Raw genomic sequence first — 21,589 nt, 5'->3', positions numbered from 1 at the left:
CGTACGGAAAAAGGAATTTGATACTAGGGTCTACGATCTGGGTTATGAAAATTCCAGGAAAAATTTGTTTTTGTTTTTGTTTAAGCTCTGATTAAGGTCTGACTCTGTTTAAAGTTGCTTATTAAAAGCAAACTCTGGGATTGTTTAGTAATTAAGTGAAATGTGGAAATGTCATTGTTTTATTTTCCCAACCCTTCCCCCGTTGGTAACTCTTCGCTTAGCCCCGCACCTGCCCAGAGCTACTGCCACAAAAAACGAACAAAAACTGATACACTTTGTTGTACAATTAGTTTCGTTATAATTTGTGTGTTTTTTTTTGGCTTTTCTAGTTTCTAGTTTCGGGCAGTGTTTTTTTGTGGCTGTGGCCATTTTTTGTACCATTATTTTGGGTGTAATTATTTAAACATTAAACCAGTCGAGCGACTGCCATGACTTCTGCCTGCTGCTGTCCGTTTTTCAACGGTCACTTCCATTGCAGAGAAAACAAGAAAGTCATAGACCAAACGATGAAATGGAATATCATCACCCATCGGAGCAGTCCGAGCCCGAAGGTAAAGGGATTGTTTCTGGCCGACGCTTTCTACGTAGATTGTGGGGGAATTTCTTTGATTACTCTCCGGGAGAAATTTGTTCACAGCGGAAGAACAGAATTAAATGTGATTTGGTGGAGCTGGGGGGAAGAATCAACTTAACGAAACAATAATCAGCAGCTGACACGAAAAGAGAAGAGAGAGAGAGAGAGAGAAAGGAAAATGGAAAAGTGCAGAATGAGAGAACCTACCACAACATTTTCCCGATTCTCTTGAACTGCGCATGACTTGACCTGACCTTGGGGAAGGCGGCAAAAAAAACAAACTTTCACTGCGAGCATTTTCCGCATCTTGCTGCACGCCTGGTGGAAAACGTAATGGCGAGTTTGTGTGTTGACAGATTCAAGCGCCAATTTGGCCAAGAATTTATTGAGCCACCAGCAAAGGGGCGACACCCGCTGGCACGGACGACCTCTTGCTGGAACGGCTGCGCGCCTAATCGAGGCGCCATAGGGCGCGGCGACCTGACGGCGCCGCCGACGCTCCCGTCACCGCGGCACCTTCTCCCACGACATTTGATAGTCGTGGTCGTGGTCTCCATGGTCTAGTCTGCACAGCACAATCAATGATTCGTTGCGCCGGCCGATGCGGTTGTCAGAAGCTGATAGAGCGCGATTCCGAACTCAAAGGCGAGCCCAAACCGAAATCAAAATCGAAGAGAAGAGAAGAGAAGACAGCAAATGGTCGGCAAGTTTAAAGCTTTTAGAATGTAAACTGCCAAACGGTTCCCCCGAGTTTTCAACGCCGATTTTCACACGTTTTAATCGCTTTGAACTTGCTCGGATAACACCGAAACAAAAACAAAAGACGAAAACCCATTAGAAGTTGCCAGCGGCTGGCATCGCATCTGTGTATCGCTGTAATAACTTGTTTGAGCAGACTAATTGACGCTGCTGTCTGTCGGTCGGTTAAAGGTAACAGACCCCTTTGATATCTTTTGCGCTTAAGAGCGAGTACCTAATGGGTTTGATTTTAGCTTCTAAATTGCTGGTAATCAAGGTGTCGCAAGGTCTTCCTGCGTCATCTATTTGCCCCGAAGAAAGTTGTTAGATTTCAACTCCAAACGAGTGTTCCATCTTCCTTATAGGATTGAAACTCTATCCAGAATAAATGCACAAATGCCTTGATGGTTCTTTCAACTCGCAGCTGAACAATTTAATTAATATTTCCAACCGACTTCCTGCATCTGAGCATGCGAATGCCCTTAAGAATAAATACCCAACGCTGGCTAATTGCTTCTCCGCGTACACAACACATGTAAGAAGCCACAGAGAATTGGCCTTGTCGATGCGAACAGACTGGGTCTGGCCATATAGAGATAGATCAACGCACTGAAGCTTGGAAATGCAGTAGAATGCTGAGGCATTCCGGGACCCAAAACTCACATGAAAGATCTTCAATGTGTGATGTGTGTGGGGCGGGCCACACGTGAGAGAAGATCCCAGTCTAGCCACCACACAGACGGACACCGACAGATATATTTTCCAATTAACGTGGCTTATCTAAAAGTCGTTGGCTTAGCAGCCTTTAGTTTGACAGTCACAGTCCCCAGCATCGAATGATTAAACAATTAGCTGGGCGACTCGGGCCACGACCCAGACACGTTCTGAAGATCGGGGGGACAGATCTGAAGATCCCTCATCAATTACAGAAAAATGAAGGAGAGAAAAAATGGAGAAACAAATACCAAGCTGTGATGAGAAGGCAAAGCTAAGCAGCAACAACACCAGCCACAAAAGAAAGTGAAAAACAGACATCTACGAGCATAGCTAGACAGATGTGGATGGGACCTTCTTCATGGGAGTCGCCGTTTACACTTTCCCAAGACAACACGCAATCAGACGGAGAAGCGGACTGGAGAAAAACCTCAATCAAAGCGGGCTGCATAACTTAAATGCAGAGGTCATCATTGGATCCGTTGTGTGGGTTGTTTGTTTGGAAAGCGGTGGAAAGATGCCAATGCCATGCCCATGCCAGATGGATGGCACACGGAAACGCACATCACAGGCCACTGTCCGAAAATAAATGGCCCCAGAAAAAGAAAGAAGCTAACTGTAGCTGATTAAGTGAAAATGAAAGCGTTTGCTGGCCAGAGAGAGAAAGAGAGAGAGACCCCCGGTTCCCGGTTAACCGGTTCCCCCTGGTCAAAGCTAGTCCCAAGCCTGTGCACAAGTACTTCGGGGCTGACCTCTAGCCTCTGTTGGAAGAGTTGTAAAAGGAAAGGCACATCTTAGAGCAGCGGAAAAAATAGAAATATTCTCATTCTCAATTCCGTCAAATAAAATGTTGGTCAAACTTTTATCCTCTTTTTAACCTTTTCTGCTTCGGGTTTTCCTTTCATTTTACATTTTATATTTAAATAAATAATTTCCAATCATTAAAGGTTCACAAACTCGCATGTTCCCGGCTTTCAGTATATGAAATTAATCATCCAAACTGTGTAAATATGTACCATGTAAACCCAATACATGCTGATCAGCTGAGGGATTCTATGTACACATTTAAATGCAAAAATCAGATAAGAAATATAATTTGTATAGGAATCAACAGAGCGAAATAAACTCAATCAAAATAAACTCAATTGTTGCTCTCCAATTTCTCTGAAATATTCCAAACTTTCAAGCGAGAAGCTCTCTTTAGTGTTTTTTTCCCCACCCCAAGAACTATTTCGCTTACCTCTCTCAATGGCTGCATTGCTGTCCACGCTGCTGGTGGCACTGTCATCCATTTGCGGCTGCTTCTGCTGGACCTCTTCTTGCTCCTGGGATTCCACGAGCTCTGGCAGCCGCTCCGCGCCAGAGAAGTGCACGCTGCCATCGCGGTGGAAGTGCAGCTCGAAGCGGGTGGGCAGGTCGGCCTCGTAGTCCCCGCCCGACTTGTGGGCCTGGGCAGCCACCTTGTAGTAGAGGGAGGCGAACTGGTAGATGAGGGCCCAGGCCTGGTCCTCGGAGAGCGGCGCCTTGAATGAGTCCAGTATGTTGTTCAGGGTGACGCACTGCTCCGGACACGAGCACTGGTGGAAGGCCTGCCGAAGCAGCTGGCGACTGCCGCCAGGCTCCAGGCCGCCGTTTCCATTTTGAGTTTTGGCAGCTCCTTTGGAGTGCGCGTGTGAGATGGTGTGAGTGTGAGTAAGGGTATGGGTATGGGCCTGCTGGGCACTGTCGCCGTTGGCACTGTCCGGCGAGGTGGAGAGGAAACCCTCCTCGGCCTCCGAGAACTTGGCCTTGGGCGCAGCCATGGCCTTGGACTCGGATGCACTCTGCGTCGCGTCGGCGTGCACGTCCATGTGATGCTCCGTCATGGCTCGCTCGGGTTGCCTATCCAGACTCTGGTTCGGATGCAACGGTCCAAGTCTCTCCTGCACCCCTCCACATATAAGGAGATTGCTCTGCTCTGGCTTAGCCCGGAATTGCTGCGGCTCCACACGATCGATGGCAGGTCGCAGGTTGGCAGGTTGTAGGTCGAGTAAGTACGCGATTATCCTACTGTTGTTCGGGGTAACACTGAACAGATATGGGACACACAGAAATTGATTTTCTCTCACAAACAATTGACACACAAAAATATTACGGGTACGGGTACGGTGTGTGTGTGCTTGTCAAATCAGACACAGAACACTTATTATTTTAGATTACGAGTAACACAAAAAGGAATACTAGACGAAAACGAAATTGAAAAGCAGAGCGCAGAGCACAAGAACTACATATGCTGGGGCGCTGTCGTCACGTTTTTATGCACTTTGCACGGTTGCCGTTATGTTTGCCTATTGCTCTTTGCGGCACTTTTCTTTTACTTTGCTTTGCTTTGCTTAGCGTTGCTCTGGCTTATTTTAGCCGCTTTGCTTCTCCTGTTTTGAATTTCACAACACTGAGCTGAGTAACTATTTGTTTAATTATTTTAATTTTTCATCAGCTGCTAAACAATATCACGCGCACTAATATTTGTTTACATTCTTTTAATCAGAAAATCACTCTGAATTTTATGTCAAGTGCATGTTTAAATAATTTGAGTAAACGCAGTCGCTGTCGCCGATCCGCTTACCGTGTCCGCTCGGTTGAGAGAAAAATTTTAAACAAGCGCGCCGCAGAACCAAAAGCACATACGGAGCCAAAGACCAAAGACGAGAGAGAGAGAGAGAGAGAGAGCAAGAGAGAGACAGCAGAGAGCGATAGGGAGAGAGAAAAAGCCGCTTGGCTTGGAAAACATGTTTCAAATACAACCAGTGATGGCAACTCTACGGGACAGGTAAACAAGCGATTGAAAAAAGCTAGAAATAGCTAAAACATTTTTAATGGCCGCTAAAAAGAAACGCTGGAGTAGTGAAAATATGTGTTAATTGATTTAATGTATTACCGTCAAACAAATTGTCTACTGCACCTGCGTGTAAGCCTGCAATTATATTCCTCCCTTACATAATATACTCCGCATATGGCAATTGCAAGCCGCTAGATCTAGTGAGAAAAGAGCTAAGCTGGCAACACTTGATTCAACAATTGTCCGCTCAGCTGTTCGCTCTCTCACTCACTCTCTCTCTCCTCTCTTTGCATTTCTATTTTGATTCCGGTTTTCGTTGTGTTTGCGCTTCGCTTCGTTCAGCTGATAAGAGCATTTGCCTGTCTTTGCTTTAGACTTTTCATTCTGTTTCTGTTTGGTGCTGGGGGGTCTTAATATTTTGATTCGCCGATTCCAAGAGCGATTCGTGTTAAGGTCAGACGAAGTCCGCTGAGCGGAGCAGCTGCTCTCTGGGCCACTGTCGCCATAAGGTTGTAAAAACTCTTTGGGACTGGCGGAAATGGCCAGGTTATTAACTGTGCGGATAATTAGATACGAGTTGGTGCTTGTAGTTGATTACACTTGGGCTATTTTTAGGGGTTATTAAGAAAAACATTGAGCTGTGCACTTAATTTGAGCAAAATATATGTTCAAATGTCAAAGATCCGTCCACCATGGTGGGTCTAACAAGAGGTTAAAGGAGTTTAAGCGATTGTCTTACATATTATTATTTCATGGGGAGAACTAATTTTTTTTCAACAAATCTGATGGAAAAATTATCTAATTAAATGCACCAAATTATTTCTCAGACAATGGTTACTTCTAGAATGGGTATAAGTTGGCCCAAGTTGGGTCATCATTTCAAGGTCCTTGGGGACATTGGAAAACCGCGCAACATCAACCATCCCAGCATCATTTGTAAGGGATCTCAGTCGCATTTTTACGAGATAATAAGCCCCATAAGTACGGCCGACCAAGTTATGATATATGAGCCGTAAATTGAAACTTTATATCAATGCCATGCCGACTTGTTTGTTGGGGGAAGATTTGCATACAGTGTTATGGGTATTACAGCATCACCATCACTGGGTATCGGGAATCAGGCATCTGCGGTAAACTTTAACGACTTGTTTTTGCGCGTTAATAAAAAGTAAAACACAAACAAAATGCATTTCTCTCTGTACGTGCATTTTATTAATTGGCAGCAACTGCTGCCGAAGAGCCCGAGACCGCTCCGGGCCCACGTAATCATCGAATAGCCATAAAAAGTGTGTCCTCAACTAGGTAGCAACGTGCAGCTGGCCACGCATGTCCCCTGACAGCGACGATGACGACACCAGCATCAGCATCAGCATCATGCAGAAGCCGTTGGTGCACCATCGACAATCACCATCCGCAGATATGGCAATTTTTATGTGCCAATGGCTAATGAATTAATTAGCCAGCCACCATTTGCATTGGATTTAATTTCTATAGAAAATAATACTCCGCCAAACGGGCACCTGGTCAAGTTCCGAGCGGGGTTCAATAGCCGCCGCGCCGGCGAACTTCAACCCACAACCGGCCAATCGCCATTGCTGCTGTCTTTGTTCTTGAACAATATGAGAACTTGACTGCCATGAATCATTCATAATTCGAACACACGAAATGCATGCCAAAGACAAGGCAACCCGCACACAATGAGACTAGATGTACTCGAAGCTATGATGACCCGTAAACTGGAGCACATTCATTCGATATTTCCGGTTTTCAATGGCCAATACAGATTGTAAAACATTATCGAACAAATGTTGTCCTCATTTTACATTCAACATTTATTGGCTGTGAGCTCTCCATGCTTCATGCTAAATATTATCATTATCTAGAATTAAATCTCCGCTGAAATTTGGAGCTTAAACTTTAAATTTCAATGACCCATTTAAATAAATACTTCAACTATTTAGAATATGTATAAAAATATATAATGAATATTTATACATTTATTCTAAATGCATAGAGGTTCTCTGGTGACAGCTTTCAAAGTTTCTTCTATATAAATTCTGACTTTTTCGAACGACTTCAGTAGAAGTAATTGAATGGTCGAAACTCGCGCACCTTCCCGGCGTTGTTGGCGGCTGTTCTATCTGTGCGGTGCAACCAAGCGTAGCATTTTTGGTCAATTTTATATACATATATACATACTATGTACATTAATACATATACATATGTACATATATGTATGTATACTTATGTACATTTGTCGCGCGGTTGGCTCCAGTCGTTGTCCGAACCAGAACCCGCTCCAAGCTCGCAATTCGCTTTTGGACTTTCAGCTGTCTAGCATGATCGAGTGGGGGTGTGGGCGTGTGGCTCCGTGCTTTGTGTGTCATGCAACGGCGCGGCGTCTCCCTCCACTCATACCGGAAACGTGCATCCGTTTCGTATAGGGCTCGATCTCCACCCCGTTAAATGCAGGCTTCTACTCAGTCAGATTCTACGGCATAAAGTTTGCCGAATCTGTGCCAGACGCAAGTGTAAGTCGCCTCAGACGAGGTCTATCCCAATTTGGCTGCAGACTGCGTGCGATTGCCACATGGTGCTGCAACGTTGTAGCTGTTGCTGCAGAGGATGCAACGCTTCGTTGCGCCTGACACTTTGCTCACAAAATTGCATAAAGTACACAAGTTTCGAGGAAGCCACCAAAGCACTCATCAAGTGGCAAAATAGAAAATGGATAATAATGAATATCTGCGGCTGTGGCTGCAACGCCCTTATGGAGGGTTGCTTCGCTGTGTCATAAATGCAGTTAAAAATTTAAATTAAACATGGGTTAAAGTATCAACAATATAGCAGCTGTCAGGCACTGATTTGATTTGACTTCAGTAGCTGGAAGTATAAGGAAAATGCCTGAAACCATTCCCAACCCCTTGTGAGTGTAATTAAATGTCTTCTAGCTGCGAGTTGCATTCTTCCGAAATGGTTATTGTTGTCACAGCTACCGCGTAGCGTTCATTAAAGAAAATGATCAAAACCTGCCAGTCAGACGTTCCCTCCAGCCGTCAGAGTCGGTGACGAAGATGAAGTTTCGAGTTGGAGTCCACCGCTCAGGGCTGATCTTAGCTCACGTGTGGAAATCATGGCAGCTAATGTGCATTATATTTCTTTCCTCTCCGTTATTGTTGTTGCTATTAGCGTTGTTATTTCTGTGTCCCTGCAGTCAGTCTACAATTGTGTAATATTCTGTCGGCATTTGTGTGTGCCCCCCCAGGTGGGGCTGCTCTAAAAACGTGATGCAATTAGGGCTCAGAGCAGGCGTAGCCCCCAGCTGCAGTTCAAGAGCGCACAAAGGCAGGAGAAACTCGAACTCTGGGGGAAAAACGGTGTGAAAAGGGTGCCCAGAGTTATGATTATCGTACGTGTTCGTTCTTCTAGCTCCTCACATCGGTGTAATCAATTTTTTCATGTCTTCATTATTGTTTTGATTTCTGTTTCCGAGTGTGAGAATTTTGTGCATGATTTAATGGGTTCCGGAGCTCCTTCCCAGAGGCATGAGAATGTTTAGAATTAGGTTTCATAATGTGTACATTCGGAGAGCTAATTGGTGATTCCTAAGGGAAAATTCTAAATAAATATAAGCAAGCTGGTGGCTTCATTTGTGAACTTTCCCTAGATGCTGATCCCACGAGCTATTACTGTAACCATCTGTAATTGAGAGACAGTTTCTGCCATCTTGACACCCATTACTCATCACACCTCTCGTGTACCACATGTGGCACATTGACCCAAGTGCCAAATACCAGACCAGCTAACCCAGAAAGCAAAACCCCCCCGGAAGCCACGAGCAGAGTGTCTCCGAGCTATTTTCTATTTCCATTGGGGGGCAATGGCAGAATCCACTTCAATTACCACAATACGCATTATTTTTGTTTGCTATAAAACACATTTTTCAGCGGCTTAAATGTATCGGAAGACGCAGACGCAGAGAAAAGGCCGTGCTCAAGTAGACGTGACAAGAGACAAAAGGCAGGCAGGCAGGGCCGAATAGAAGCTTGCGATTTGGCATGCCCAGTGAAAGCAGCGAAGAATTACCCGTACTAATGGTAGGAATGGAAATCGCACACAAATCGCAGAACGATTCCTAGCTGCGCTCCAATTTTGTGTTCACGTAATTATTCCAGGTAACTCCGCGCCGGTAACTCCATTTAAACGGTAGGGCAACGTATTGAAACTAAGTGCCACTTAGTGCCTGCCCAAAAGCTTTTCATTTTGCCAGAACTTGCGCAAAAAGCCCTGACAGACAAAGAGATTGTCTCTCTCTCCCTCTCTCTCTCTCTCTAGCTTCGAGTGCCTCCGATGGGGCACATTTAGTCCGTGGTACTCGTACTTCGTAGTTCGTTGATCATTTTGCCATGCAATTTCTAAAACGTGATTCGTGCAGAGACAAAATGCCACACTCTGCTCCAACTTCAACTCCAACTCCTCGCCCAGTGGAGCCCATTAATATAATTTGTGTCTGGAACTATTTTTGCTCAGACTTGCAGTCTACGAGCTGCGATCCCAGCCTCGTCCTAAACGATTATGAGCTCTGATGTTGGGAAAACATGCCACAGTTTTCCATATCGCATTGTTGGCTGACGGCTGACGGGGTCACAGCACCCCCAAAGCACCTCCCTGCCATGTAGATCAAATGGAACCGCTGATCGTGTCGTGTCGTCGGTCGATCGATTGCCGTTTTCCCGGCCTCTTGGCCTTCGTTTTTGATGTGTGTTTTGGTGTGTGGGCTTTCCTCTTATTTATTTACAGAACTGTCTACGCTTTTTATTGGATGGCGCTTAATTTTTATTAGCGCGCAACCGCAATTTGTTCATGGGAACAAATGGCCCAACAGCGCCGGGAGGTTGGCGTGTTGACAGTCCACCAATAAATTCAAGTCAGACGCTGGGCTGGGGTGTTCCCTTTTTGGATGGTGGAAACACAAGTCGTGTGGGTGGACATAATAGAAATTGTTGTCTTGATCTGATGATTCAATTGAGATTCGAAGACTTTTACCCTCTTTTTATTCATCTAAAACTTGGAAACTTCGCATCGTGGATGCGTAAATAAATGTCTCAAAAATTATTATCTAGCACAGGAGCAATATTTGTTTGTTTTTCAGTAAAAAACAATTAAAAAACTAAGCCATATTTATTTGTTTACAATTAATTTATGAACTTTAAAGTTGATCTTATAATTTTGGTGTAATTTATAATTATTTCCAGCTTATTTGCTGTTTATTCCGCAGTGACTTTCGTTGCTCCTGTCCAGAATCTTTCTATAAGTATTGGCTGCCCCCCCCACACGCTGCTCATCCCATTGGCCATTGGCATTAACGAAAAACACACAGTCGCGGGACACAGCCCAGCCCAGGCGGCTCACAGGTGCCGACAACAGGTTGGGGCGACGCTTTTTTATGATTCAGAGAAAACTTAAAGTCCGCGGTCTGGGGAGGCGACAAATCAGCGAGGATCGAGCCACGATCTGCGGTCATACAATCGTAAACAAAGTGACCACCGGGCTGCGGGGCGGCCGCTGGCCATAAAGCAAATTCTTTATGGGGCGACACCGACTTGGACTACGACTGCGATAATGAAGATCTCGCCACAATGTTCTCACTTCCCGAGCAAGGAATAGAGTCGCTGGGCGTCTAATGATGGGAACCAAGCGACGACTTGGAAAGCGTCGGACCCCACCAAAGAGAGGATGGAAAGAGAGAGTGAGAACAGACCAGATCGGTCCCGTCCCTGTTGGAGTACTTGAATCGGCTGCAAGCGGCAGGCGCACTTTCATTTTCAGCTCCCGCCGCATAATTAATTGCGACCGAAAGTGGACGACGATTTTTCGTGGCAGCAGAAAGTAAAATGTTGGCCCCAAGCTGCACCCCGCGCTCCTGCGCAGGAACAACGAACCTGTCGACCGACCGACCAGCAAACCGGATCAATGCCAGGCCGGGCAACTTTCTTCTTGCGGCTTCTGACACACTAAACTGACGCAACGCAACGTGTGGCAAGTGCAACAAGTGCCGATCAGAGCACCGCCAACGTGCAACGTGCAACGCCCACGAGGAAGGCAGCTTCCTTGCCGGCAAGAAATCAGTTTTCAATGGCCTGGGCATAAATAAAATGTAAGCACATTTATGTGCAGGTGGGCGAGGGGCAGCTGCATGGCGGGGTGCATGCCTCATTCACACGATTCAGTTGGGGATCGTTCCCTATAAGTTTTTGCCTTGCAGCTCGGGCATGTTGGCTCCTGCCAAAACGCAGCAGCGACTCCGATTTGGTTGCTAGCTAAAGCTACTCAGAGGCTGTTGATTTGTCGTGGAAAACTTTCATTTGTTGCTTGGAAAAATATCTAAAAATCACTTAAAGGGCGCCACGTTGTCGTCGACCCACGCTCGTCGACGTTCGACTGCCTGCAAGGAGTGCGGCACCGATCGACAGTCCCCTGGCTGACAGAACCAGTTTAATGGCACATGAAATTTCTCCAAAAAAAATCTGTGAATCTCCCAGTCTAGCTCGAGGAGGGGACACAGGCGGGCGTGGCCAGTTGATTTGCTTAAAAAGAAATTCACTTTCCTTCGACGATTTTTACTTTTTCCAAACTCTTTTCTGTCCCATGGGCCGCCGCCGCCTGCAAGGCGAAGAAGGTCACGCCGTGTTGTAGATCATGAGGATCGGATCCGACAAGGCCCAGACCACGGGAGGCTGCTGACTGCTGGCTGCTGCCCGCTGGATACTGAATGGTGGATGGTGGCTTGTTGGCTTGTTGTCTTGGTCAAAGTCGCAGGCTAAGGCTAAGGCTAAGTCTGAGCTGTGGCTGCGGCTGTGTCTGTGGCTGGGACTAACAAACCCAACAAAGCGAACATCCACAATTGAATGCAATGCAATGCCTTGCACTGGCAATGAGCGCAGAAATACTTTTAATGAAAGTTGGCACTTTGCTTTTTGGGTTTTCGGATTCGTTTTGTTTTCGTTTAGTTTTGTTGGTTTTTCAGTTTTTGATTTGTGGGCTGGCTGGCAACCGTGGAAAATGCTTAGACTTGTGGCAGCCGCAGGCTAAAAAGCGTCGCTGGGCGGACGAGGCGTTTGCAGAGGCTAATTGGCTGTGGACAATGGTTGTGGTTGCTTGTTGCAGTCACTAGGGGTAGGAGAGGTCCTTAATAAACATTTTCTTAACTCTATTTGCAATTTGTAGATTGAAAACGTGTACTGCTTATGGCTAGCTCTTTCCTGCAGCTAGCTAAAATCTTATTAAGACGAAAGATCTGCGCGCTTTATTAACATCGCTCTACATGGCACGCTGTTGCTGAGCGTTGACTGCAATTTGTACGCTGGAAATGTTACACTTTTCATGTACTTTTGTTTCTTGTGTGAGTGTACAGTTAGTGGGTGTGTAGAGGTTGGATCCCAGTAAAAGAGTCTCTCCTCAGAAGTCACCGTTTAAAAGTTTACAACGTGTGGAGGGACATCAAGTCCCAAGTGTCGACATTTAGTTTTTTTCATCCTTCGTTGACGAAGGATCCTCCTCAGCCGGCGCGGATTCCTCCTCCTCCACGATGCCGTTGTGCAGCTTGGACCAACGTGGAATTTGAAAGAGTGCCCAGAAGGGAATGATCATCATGACCAGCAGTGAGCCGCCGCCCAAAATCAACTTCTTGCCGGGCGACATGGGGAATCGTGGTGGACCCGCAATTGGGGCATGGTGACGCACTTGTGTCACGGGTCCCGACTTTTTGGGTAGCAGCAGTTGCCGCATCAAAGGAAAACTCATGGCGAACTCTGTGCAAAGAAAGCCGTGAGGCAAGCACAGAAAATATTTCAATAATTTAAGCAAAAAACTTACACAGCTGCTGTCGTCTGCCGTCGAAAAGTGAAAATGAGACTGTAAACGAACTGAAAGCTGAACTGACAGTTTCCAACAGGGTCCAGGCCTACTGCCATTTGACGATGATGAGACAGGAGACCAGGAAACAGTTTGGACGAGTGGATTTATTAACAAATTAGACTTTGCTTTCCCGCCCAACATTAGCAGTGCTGGAAAGCGGTGGGGCATCAGCTGATACCGCAGTATGGTTTTGCAAAATATCGATAGTGCCGCAAAGTTGTTCGTTCCTTCTTTGCAGATTGAAATAAAAACGCAACAATTTAAATTAACAATATTCTGGTTGTTTGCTTGTAACTTATAAACTTATAAATAATTGCATTATTCGACAGCGACAACTATCGATAGTGAACCAAATTGCATCGATAGGTAGTCAGCTCAGCTCTAACAAATATCTGTTTCAAACAATAATAAACAAAAATATGCGAAAATGAATGAAAAGTCCACAGGAGACGTTGCCTACGAGCGCAAGCAAGGGTAAGTAAACCCCAAGAAAATCTGCGGGTTACTAATATCACATTTGCAGTGGCCCCCAGAGCGACACACACCAAGCGCGCATCACGCAGATTGAAGAGTTCATCAACGAAGTTCTGAAACGTGACCTGAGGGAGCTGGAGGACTGGATCGGGCAATACAACCAGGAAATCATGGAGTTTGTCCAGCTGAAGAACACCCTGCAGACATTCGACGCCCACCTGCCGGAGGGATACAAGACGCAAGTGAACATTGGCAGCAACGTGTTCATGCAGGCGCGCGTCACGCAAATGGACAAAATTCTGGTGAACGTGGGCAAGGACGTGTTCCTGGAGATGAGCATGCCGGAGGCGGAGCACTTCAGCGACGTGCGCATTAAGATACTCACCAAAGAGGCGGACGTGCTACGCGATGAGAGCATTAAGAAGCGGACGCAGATCAAGATGTCTCTGCTGGCGATAGGCGAGCGGGAGAAGCTGATGCAGCAGGAGGCGCGCCAGTGAGCAAGCGCCGCTCGGGTAGGTTTAATATGTAGATAGTTTTACACCAGCACACAGCATACTTCATTTCAACTACAAATTGCAGAGACAATTTACAATATACGCAAAATTTAATGTAAACAAAGTTGGCCGAATGGTAGATGAGATTTAACTGAAACTGAAATGGACTAGGGATTCGGATGCTGTTCGTGCAATGGGCTATCCGAGGATTGTGTGTTCCGTGACAGGGATGGATTTTCCTGCTCCTGCTGCGCGCCTTTCCGCAAACTCGTCTGGTCAATGAGCATTTTGGAGTGGATGGCAAGACGCTGCGATGTATTGGCCAGACTGCGCAGACGTGCAGACATTTGCTGTGTGAAAAATATTTAGTTGATTTGGGCAGAATTCAGCCATCGCTCAACTCACTTCGTCGCCCATATGTGGGGCCACGCGGGCACAGTCCGGCGACGTCGTTTGAGGGGATGTGGTGGTGCGTTGGATGGCCTGCTTGACTCTTTGTATTTCGGCTTCCAGTAGGGAATGGTCCCGGTGCAGTGCCCTGTACTCATGGACCAGTGTCTGATTCTCCTCCACGAGCAGACTGATGTGCTCCTCTGCCCGTTTCTCGCACCGCCGCCTTGCCTCGTCCGCCCGAATCTGTGCGTCCTTCCACTGCCGAAACGAACTGATGATCTCCTCCTGCTGTTGGTTTACGTCCGCCTGCTGCCTGTCAGGAGTCCACACGGAATCTGCTCTTAGATTGATGTACATCCATCCAGACGGCATACTTACTTCAGCTTTCCCCTCATCCGCTGGCACTCGCCCTCGAATTCCCGCAGCTGCTGGTTCATTGTGTTGTTGGCCACCTCCAGCTGCTCGACGACCTCGCGATGCTTTTGCTTGCCCTGTTTCAAGTGGTCCTGCAAGTTTTGTATAACCCGCCGGGCATTGTTCAGCTCCTTTTCGGTGAAGTTCAACTGATCGCCAAGCGCCCGCTCGCGTCCTGCGGCTGTGGCCTCCTTCTCTTTTAGCGCCATGATCTCCTCCCGCAACAGATTGCGCTGGAAAAAACGACTTGTTAGTGGAAATATTTCATATGGAGTTTGAGAATCGTTTTCCTACCTCTACTGTGACCTCCTCCAGCACCATCTCGCCCTGAGAGACTGACTCCTCTAGGCACTGCTGGCGCTTTTTCGACTTTTTTAGCTCCTTGCACTGATCCTCGTAATTCCTCTCAAGTTCCTCGTGCTCTTTGCAGAGTTCCGCGCGCAGCTCTTCACGACTCTTGAGCAACGTGGTCAGCTCACGCAACTTGTGTTGCTGTGCACCTGCAATGGAAGCGATTAGTTTTCGGACTAACTATCGTCTCGCCACTAACTGTGTGTCTGCTTGAGGCTGTAAATCTCCTCCTTGAGTCGTTGGTGATCACTGAAGTCGGAGTAGCTGTGTATCATGCCCTGCAGCTCGGACACTTGGGCATCACGATCTTCTAGCTTCTCCTGCAGGCAGCTTATCTGGCAGGCCAAACGCTGGTTCTGGGATGGAAAACAGGGACACGGATTAAAGAAGCGTTTAAGAAATGAAGGCAGAGTGCAGTCTTGAGCTATTGTGTTCTTGTGTTTGTGTGTGTTTGTTTGATGGCCAACTTGTATCTCTAGTTCGTTGTTGATCCCGGGCGGTTCCTCAAGCTCTGATTCTGGTGGCTGTTGCTGCTGCTGCTGCTGCTGCTCTACTTGCTCTGTCAGCTCCTCAAGGTCCCGCTTGAACTCATCGATTATGCTCAGGTAGTTGTCCCGCGTGGCCTGCAAGATCTCCGATTGTGTTTGGCAGCGAAGTAGCGTGTGCTCAAGCTCCTGTCGATGTGGACAGTCCGCAGCCTCGTCCGTCTGGAGTACACGATAAGGGGAAATGGAGAATGGGACACTGGCGCTGTGCTAGGGCTTACCATGGCAAATTTTCGGAGTGCACTCCGAAACCTGGAACTTATGTCCGAGCTCTCAGACAGTTGTGTACGGGGTTTCTTGTTGCTGTTTACTTTAAATTGTTTTCGGAGTCGTGTGACCTGTGGTGTTGCAACTTTCGTTTCGTGTCGGTGTCATATTGCACAGATCCAAAAATACATATCGTCTCGGTGGACGAATTTTGGCTTCATTACCGTTTCATTTCATTTCAATAATATTGCTATTAAAACTTTGTCACGAAAATAAAACCAAATCGAATTGATTGACTCTGCCTTTCCTCCTCCACACTCCTCAGCATTCCCTCCCTCTCACACACACTCTTTTTGTAGAGAAAGTTTCCTAGCGCTTGGTAGGTGGCAAGGTTTCGGGTTTCAAAGTTCCGTTTCTTTGGCACTTCGGGCAACACGAGTCAAACAGTCAAACATCCAAGCAGTGAGTCGGAGTCGGAGCTCCCCTCGAAGGTTGTCTGTAGTTTTATAGACATTATTATATTTATTCCGCCCCTGGCCTCGCCCGACTGTTTGACACGATTTGAAAATAAAGCTGCCTCGGCTGCCAGGGAATTATCGTTGAACTGAGACGTCAGTCAGTCTGTCAGTCTGTCTGTCTGCATGTGTTGGATTGGCGGAGGGGAAGCGTGGCTACGCGCACTTAAAACACTTTTAAAGGCAAATTATGGTGGAGTAGGAGCCGAGGGAGTAAACAGTAACCGTAGCGAGCGATCCTGCTGAATATGATAGCTTAAGGAATGTGAAAATCGATTTAGACAAACGACTTGGCTTGGGGGCAATGAATTGTTATGATTTTGTTGGGTTCCCCTCCGAGTTGCAGTTCCATCTGCAGTCCCATCAAAAGTTATCCTGCAATTGGTTTTTCGACACCTTTTAGTTCCGTTGGTTGCACATTTGCACTTTTCCCGCCACTCGAAAACAATTTACACTTTGGCCCAACTTTTTCCGACGTTTGTATCAGTATCGCCTGTTTGGCTGTCAAAAACTTTTGGGCTAATTGCACGCTCTCCCCGTTGCCACGTGTCCACGTTGCCACCAGTTCAGGTTGAAACACTTCGCGGCATTCGTTTACGCGCGCTTTGCCACCTGCAAGCTTGAATACAAAACTGTCGGTGAGTGGGTGGGGAACAGCGAGGGCGAAGGTAACTAATTAAGGCTCGTAAATTGTCTGTTTTACGTGTTTGTTTAGCGGCGCGGGACTTCGTATTAGACGAGAATCCTGGTGCCTTTTGTGGACTTGTTTCAACCGAATAAACAGCAACGAACGACGGATGACGGGACTCTGATATGAACTGAGCTTCCAAGTGCCGACGGACGACTCCTCGACTATTTCCGGAGCAGCGTTTATTCTGCCGTCGCTGACTGCTAATAGAGATGATCACGTGAGGGAGGGTTCACCGTTGGATCTGAGCTGTTTGCCAGTTGTGGATCCTTGAGTTTTAGCCAGTGGTAATTGGTTGGGTTGGGAAACATTCAAAGATTCATTCCTGTCCTTATGTTCGCTTTCTTTCTCCGAAAAGGATCAAATGTTCCCTTTCTTTCAGATTGGGCCCGAGCGACTCGTGAGACTCACGAACTTCACGAGCATCTCTGGTCGTCCCTCCACTCATCGATATGCATATCACTGGTCGCCTGCCTCGCGTGTCGATTGTGGGTAAATAAATAACACGAAACCTATTTCCGATTGTAGACGGAAACGGAGAAGGAGAATGAAGGAAGGTGGCACGTTCCAGATGAACTTATTGTGGAGTCTCCTCAATAAACACATTCGCAAGCGATTTGTATTTGTCGCATGTAGACAGCAACCGCGCGGGGGGCCCGTGAAATGAAATCTTTTACTTTTGGCTCATACAAAATATATATAGCGGTAAATAAATCAGAGGACTGTTGTCATATTCCAGCCTGGATACAAACATAAGTACCAGGGAGGAGGTGCCAAGGAGGTGCACGTCTGGCTGTAACCATTTACCACATTTTGGATATTTCCAAGTGTGTCGAGGGGAATTGTATGTACTCGTACTTGCTAAAGTTCAGATATAGTTCAGATTGCAGTGATGGTTTGATAAAGCTTTCGTTTCCTCCCTGCTCCTTCCCCAGTACAGCGACCAATTGATGTACACGTATAAACAAGACCTTACTTATGGGTTTATTTTACAAGTCAATCGCTTTGCTTTTTGGCGGGAAGAACTTTCCTTTCCACGATAAATACACTTAAAACTTTTGCTGAACTACGCGAGTAACGAGTAACGAGAAAATTGTAACTCAAAGCGGAAACTTAACCAATCTTAAATTGTACATAACTAGGCTTAAGTCAATTGTTTCGAAGTGTCAACAAGGGACCCAGTTACTTGGAACTTCGGGACTTTGTTGCCGGCTTTGCCGTTGAAGCTTTCGCTGTGGTTTTCGAAGATTGTTTCGATTTTGTTACTTCTGCAGGTTTGTCTTTGACGCGCCCTGCTGTATGGGTTGGAGTTTTTGTGTCGATTTGCTGCATTTAATAATAATAATTAACTATTGCTTTGGCAGTCGAGGCCATGAGACACTTACAGTTTTTACCAGCAGCTGCTCCTCCAAGGAGTTGTTGTCTTTTATGTTATCGTATAATTCATTGAGGACTGCACAGAATGGATTGTGCGTTGAGTCTGTTTCATATATTTCTTTGTACGTGATTTCTTGAAAGCCCTGCATGGAAGGAAAGAAATTATGGTCCGTGAGGCATGAATATACGACAATGAATCAAAAATCAAATTTCTTGGTGTATTTTAATGAAACTTTGCACCAATCAATCCCCCATTTTGTGAACGAAAGTTCTCATAGATAGAACAGGAATATTTATCAATTGGAACACCCAATTAACTCACCATCTCCACCAGCTTATCGGCTATACCCTTGATAATATCTGTGCTCCTGGTGTTTGTTAAACTTTTCGCTTTAAGCTGGGAGTGTAAATCTGAAATGTTGCAACAAGGCAGTCAGGAAGTTAGTAAGACAAAAACCATGAATTAGACATTAAAAAAAACTCACCATTGTTTTCGGTAACCAGTTGTAGGTAATTGCCGAGCATTTCCTTTGTGGCATTATTGTAGGCCTGCAGCTGCTGTCGCAAAGACTCAAGTGACGTTCCATCCGGATCCGGACCAACCAAACTTATCGGCGTGCTGTAGGCATCAGAGCCGGGCTTATTCACATCGTCTCGAAGCGCTCTCAGCTGGCTACGGACATTTTCCAGATTTCTGGTGGCTTCAACGAGTTCTTTGCTCTACAAAAGAAACTCAAAGTAGCAATAAGAGCGATAACTCGTGAAAGATTACTTACAAACTTCTCGAAAAAGCCGTAAAGGCGATTCCGGCAGGCCTCCATGCACTTAACTTCGTGTCTACCGTGCAGCTCCAGCAGTTCATTGAGTTCGGTATCAAGTGTCTTCAGAATTTTGCTCTCCTCCCTATCTTTCAGACAGAGGCTTTCCAGAAAGCAGGAAGCTACCATATCTCCGATCTGCACTTCTTCCTTTGGCGCCTCGTAACACGGCGAAGGCTGTGGCACGTTCGCAAGGCACTCCTTGATCTGCTGCAGCTGGTCACACGCAATTGGCAACAATTCATTAATTGACTTCATTTTTAAATCTTTATATTTTTGTATTTATTGTGTATTGTATGTTGTTGTGTTCTGTTTTGTTTTGTGTGAATTCAGAAGTCATTTGAAATTTTCTACGTATCAAAAAAAACGAAAACAGACTTAAAACCGAAATGAAGGTTGATCAAAGTATTCGATTAAGTGGATTTTAGTTGATAAGAAAATGTTCGAGTAGTCTAAAAGTAAAGTCACAGTCTCTGTGACAGTTCACTTACCTGCTGATTGAGTTGGGCAATGCATTGGTCCTTCAGGATAAGCTTCTGCCTGGCCGTTTGGACCACTTCATCCAGAGCACAGAGCTGGGACTTTAAATGGCAAACCTCATCGTGCTTGGAGGCCATTTCGTTGACCAGAGATTTCATGCATTCCGCCATCTGCAAGGAGGAAATCGGATTCAAATCGAGTGAACGAGTGAATGAAAACAAAGCTTAGAACAATTAGATCTTAAATTTATTAGAACAATTTAAAGAACATCATCAAATAGGGGATATCTTCAAGGGGAAGATGGGGGACTGTCGGAGGGATTACAGCAGCACTCGGCGCATTCGCTATTGCTCTATGGAGGAGTACACACCGAGTGAGTGAAACAAAGTTGGAACCTGCTCTATATCCTACCTTTTCGCTCTCGCTCTGCGGATGACGCTGCTCGCGGGGTAATCCCAGCAGCTGGTTGACAGTCATTGTCTCCAGTGACATATTAGTCGTATCCCAAACGCCCTTGTAGTAGGCATCCTGTAGGAACTTTACAATTGTGCAGAGATCCTTGCGCTGCTTGCGGTAGTCGTCCAGCGTATGCTGTTGCTCCCCCTTGACCGACTGCATGCAGGCCATGACCTTTCCGTACGTCGCATTTTCAAGTTCCGAAATGTTGCTGAATATGACGCTGTTGGAATGCAGTAGGAACTCCACCCACTCTTGGTAAGTCACCAGACGCACCTTTTGTGTGATGCTCTGCAAGAAATATTGGATATTGAGGCGTTGCGCGGAACACTTTTATTTTCTAACGCCTCACCATTGAATCTCCGCCCTGAGAATTCTGAGAGTCAAGGCTGTCGATGTCCGCCAGCCGTCTTAGGAATTCCTTGTTCAGCTTTAGGTTCATCTGGAACGCCTCATCGGGTAAATTCGGCAATTCGTCCACCAGCTGGCGAAAGTGCTCCGTGGGTAAGGGCTCAGAGATCACATTGCACGTGGAGTGGAAGTCGCGGTCGCCCGCTTTCCCAGCTTTCTCTGTGTTCTCGTGTGCAAAATTGTGGCATTTCTGCTTTCCCGTGGTTGTGGGCTTCTCCGGATTGGACAGTCCCATGGACTTTGCGTCCAAGACGAATCCACGTTTGTCGCTCATGTTTCAACGATTGCGGTGTCCTCGTCCGTTTCACGTAAAATTCAAAATTTTATGTGGCTGGCCTAGTTGTATAACTCTCTCAATGGAATACGGAGAAGTGTACATGTGCTGGGGGAGTGTTTTTTTCCAGTTTCGAAATCAAACGTTCACTTCGAGAGCGGGAATCTCAAGGCACTGCTGATGGGCGAGATTCAGGTGCAGTTTTCCGCTCCTAAGGTCAGCTCCACGACGACCGCACGACTCCACACGCACGCAAATCAGCACAGAGAATCGCGAAACGCGAAACGTTAAGAAAAAGCTCTGCTCTGCTCTGCTCTGAAAAGTAATACTACTATAGTATCCGATTCGCCAGAGCGCCGCCCAGACGAACCTTGGGCAGCGACGTCAGCGGCAACGGCAGCTACAGCTCGGCTGCGTTGCGTTCATATCTTTTGTTTGCGGTCTTCTGACGTAGCAAGTAGTTTTTGTTTATTTGTGAGTATATTTTTCTGGTTCTGGTTTTCCTTTTGCTGCCTTTGCCGCTGTGCTGTGCTGTGCTGTGCGACGAGTATTTCATTCCCCGCACACGCGTTCGCCACACAGGTATTTTTCAGGTAGACTGATTGAGTTCGCACACTGAGCGTGTCTCAGTGCGGGGCAAGGTGCATTTACGCAGGGTGATCCATTTCATTTCAGAGCGGGTCTCCTACGAAACAGACCGACTCGACTCGTACTTAGTTTTAGTTAATCAACAAACCTAGTCTAGAGCAACTTTAGACAAAGCGAAGGTGGGAGAGGAGCACCTTACATTGATGTACCATGTGTGAGTTACTTCGCTCTCCACGCTCTCGTGTAGCCGCTCTCTATGGCTCCGCAGCTTATCAGTGCGTCGGATCGATTCGGATCATCGCCCGAACAACCCCACTCGGTACGAGTATTTACCAAAAAA

General features: G+C 46.4%; 4 protein-coding genes across 9 annotated transcripts in view; 1 reads left to right on the top strand and 3 right to left on the bottom strand.

The window, feature by feature from the left end:
• The window catches only part of LOC117901378 (protein spire), a 41,008-nt gene extending 36,362 nt beyond the window's left edge, over positions 1 to 4,646 (bottom strand). For 2 of the 3 annotated variants that reach the window (XM_034812094.1, XM_034812095.1), the window contains exon 1: positions 3,267 to 4,646. In XM_034812094.1, coding sequence (XP_034667985.1) covers positions 3,267 to 3,891 — 625 coding nt within the window. In that variant the 5' untranslated portion in view covers positions 3,892 to 4,646. The remainder of the gene's footprint in view (positions 1 to 3,266) is intronic. The other variant, XM_034812096.1, reaches the window with a different exon arrangement.
• A 7,481-nt stretch (positions 4,647 to 12,127) lies between these two features.
• Positions 12,128 to 12,853, bottom strand: LOC117901384. Its single transcript, XM_034812110.1, has 2 exons — positions 12,720 to 12,853; positions 12,128 to 12,655 (listed from the first exon to the last, which is right to left on the bottom strand). The coding sequence occupies exon 2, from the start codon at positions 12,645 to 12,647 to the stop codon at positions 12,366 to 12,368; it is 282 nt and encodes a 93-aa protein (XP_034668001.1). The 5' UTR covers positions 12,648 to 12,655; positions 12,720 to 12,853; the 3' UTR covers positions 12,128 to 12,365.
• A 226-nt stretch (positions 12,854 to 13,079) lies between these two features.
• LOC117901382 (protein UXT) lies at positions 13,080 to 13,831 on the top strand. The gene is made up of 2 exons (XM_034812109.1): positions 13,080 to 13,235; positions 13,285 to 13,831. The coding sequence occupies exons 1-2, from the start codon at positions 13,189 to 13,191 to the stop codon at positions 13,733 to 13,735; spliced, it is 498 nt and encodes a 165-aa protein (XP_034668000.1). The 5' UTR covers positions 13,080 to 13,188; the 3' UTR covers positions 13,736 to 13,831.
• On the bottom strand, positions 13,769 to 21,255 carry LOC117901379 (zinc finger protein 853). 4 transcript variants are annotated; one of them, XM_034812100.1, is made up of 12 exons: positions 20,329 to 21,255; positions 19,932 to 20,267; positions 19,532 to 19,690; positions 18,999 to 19,256; positions 18,708 to 18,942; positions 18,545 to 18,633; positions 18,231 to 18,365; positions 15,090 to 15,246; positions 14,834 to 15,039; positions 14,504 to 14,772; positions 14,138 to 14,438; positions 13,769 to 14,082 (listed from the first exon to the last, which is right to left on the bottom strand). In XM_034812100.1, the coding sequence occupies exons 1-12, from the start codon at positions 20,659 to 20,661 to the stop codon at positions 13,900 to 13,902; spliced, it is 2,661 nt and encodes an 886-aa protein (XP_034667991.1). In that variant the 5' UTR covers positions 20,662 to 21,255; the 3' UTR covers positions 13,769 to 13,899. The 4 variants fall into 4 exon arrangements, with proteins under 4 accessions (XP_034667991.1, XP_034667994.1, XP_034667992.1 ...); XM_034812101.1 differs by lacking the exon at positions 13,769 to 14,082 and having other exon boundaries at positions 14,298 to 14,460; XM_034812102.1 differs by lacking the exons at positions 13,769 to 14,082; positions 14,138 to 14,438; positions 14,504 to 14,772; positions 14,834 to 15,039; positions 15,090 to 15,246 and adding an exon at positions 17,821 to 18,171 and having other exon boundaries at positions 20,329 to 21,254.
• Positions 21,256 to 21,589: the final 334 nt, after the last annotated feature.

The sequence above is a fragment of the Drosophila subobscura genome, chromosome U (assembly GCF_008121235.1).
Source record: "Drosophila subobscura isolate 14011-0131.10 chromosome U, UCBerk_Dsub_1.0, whole genome shotgun sequence".
Lineage (NCBI taxonomy): Eukaryota > Metazoa > Arthropoda > Insecta > Diptera > Drosophilidae > Drosophila > Drosophila subobscura.
The sequence above is the reverse complement of the archived record's forward strand: the minus strand, read 5'-3'. Positions and strand labels throughout refer to the sequence as shown.

Excerpts from the sequence above, each read along its gene's own strand:
- LOC117901379 (XM_034812100.1), bottom strand. The coding sequence starts at position 20,661 with ATGAGCGACAAACGTGGATTCGTCTTGGACGCAAAGTCCATGGGACTG. Across the intron at positions 19,691-19,931 it reads CGCAGAGCGAGAGCGAAAAG|ATGGCGGAATGCATGAAATC; the intron begins GTAGGATATAGA and ends TCCTCCTTGCAG. Across the intron at positions 14,773-14,833 it reads TGGAGGAGGTCACAGTAGAG|CGCAATCTGTTGCGGGAGGA; the intron begins GTAGGAAAACGA and ends CGTTTTTTCCAG.
- LOC117901384 (XM_034812110.1), bottom strand. The coding sequence starts at position 12,647 with ATGAGTTTTCCTTTGATGCGGCAACTGCTGCTACCCAAAAAGTCGGGA.
- LOC117901382 (XM_034812109.1), top strand. The coding sequence starts at position 13,189 with ATGAATGAAAAGTCCACAGGAGACGTTGCCTACGAGCGCAAGCAAGG. Across the intron at positions 13,236-13,284 it reads GCCTACGAGCGCAAGCAAGG|TGGCCCCCAGAGCGACACAC; the intron begins GTAAGTAAACCC and ends TCACATTTGCAG.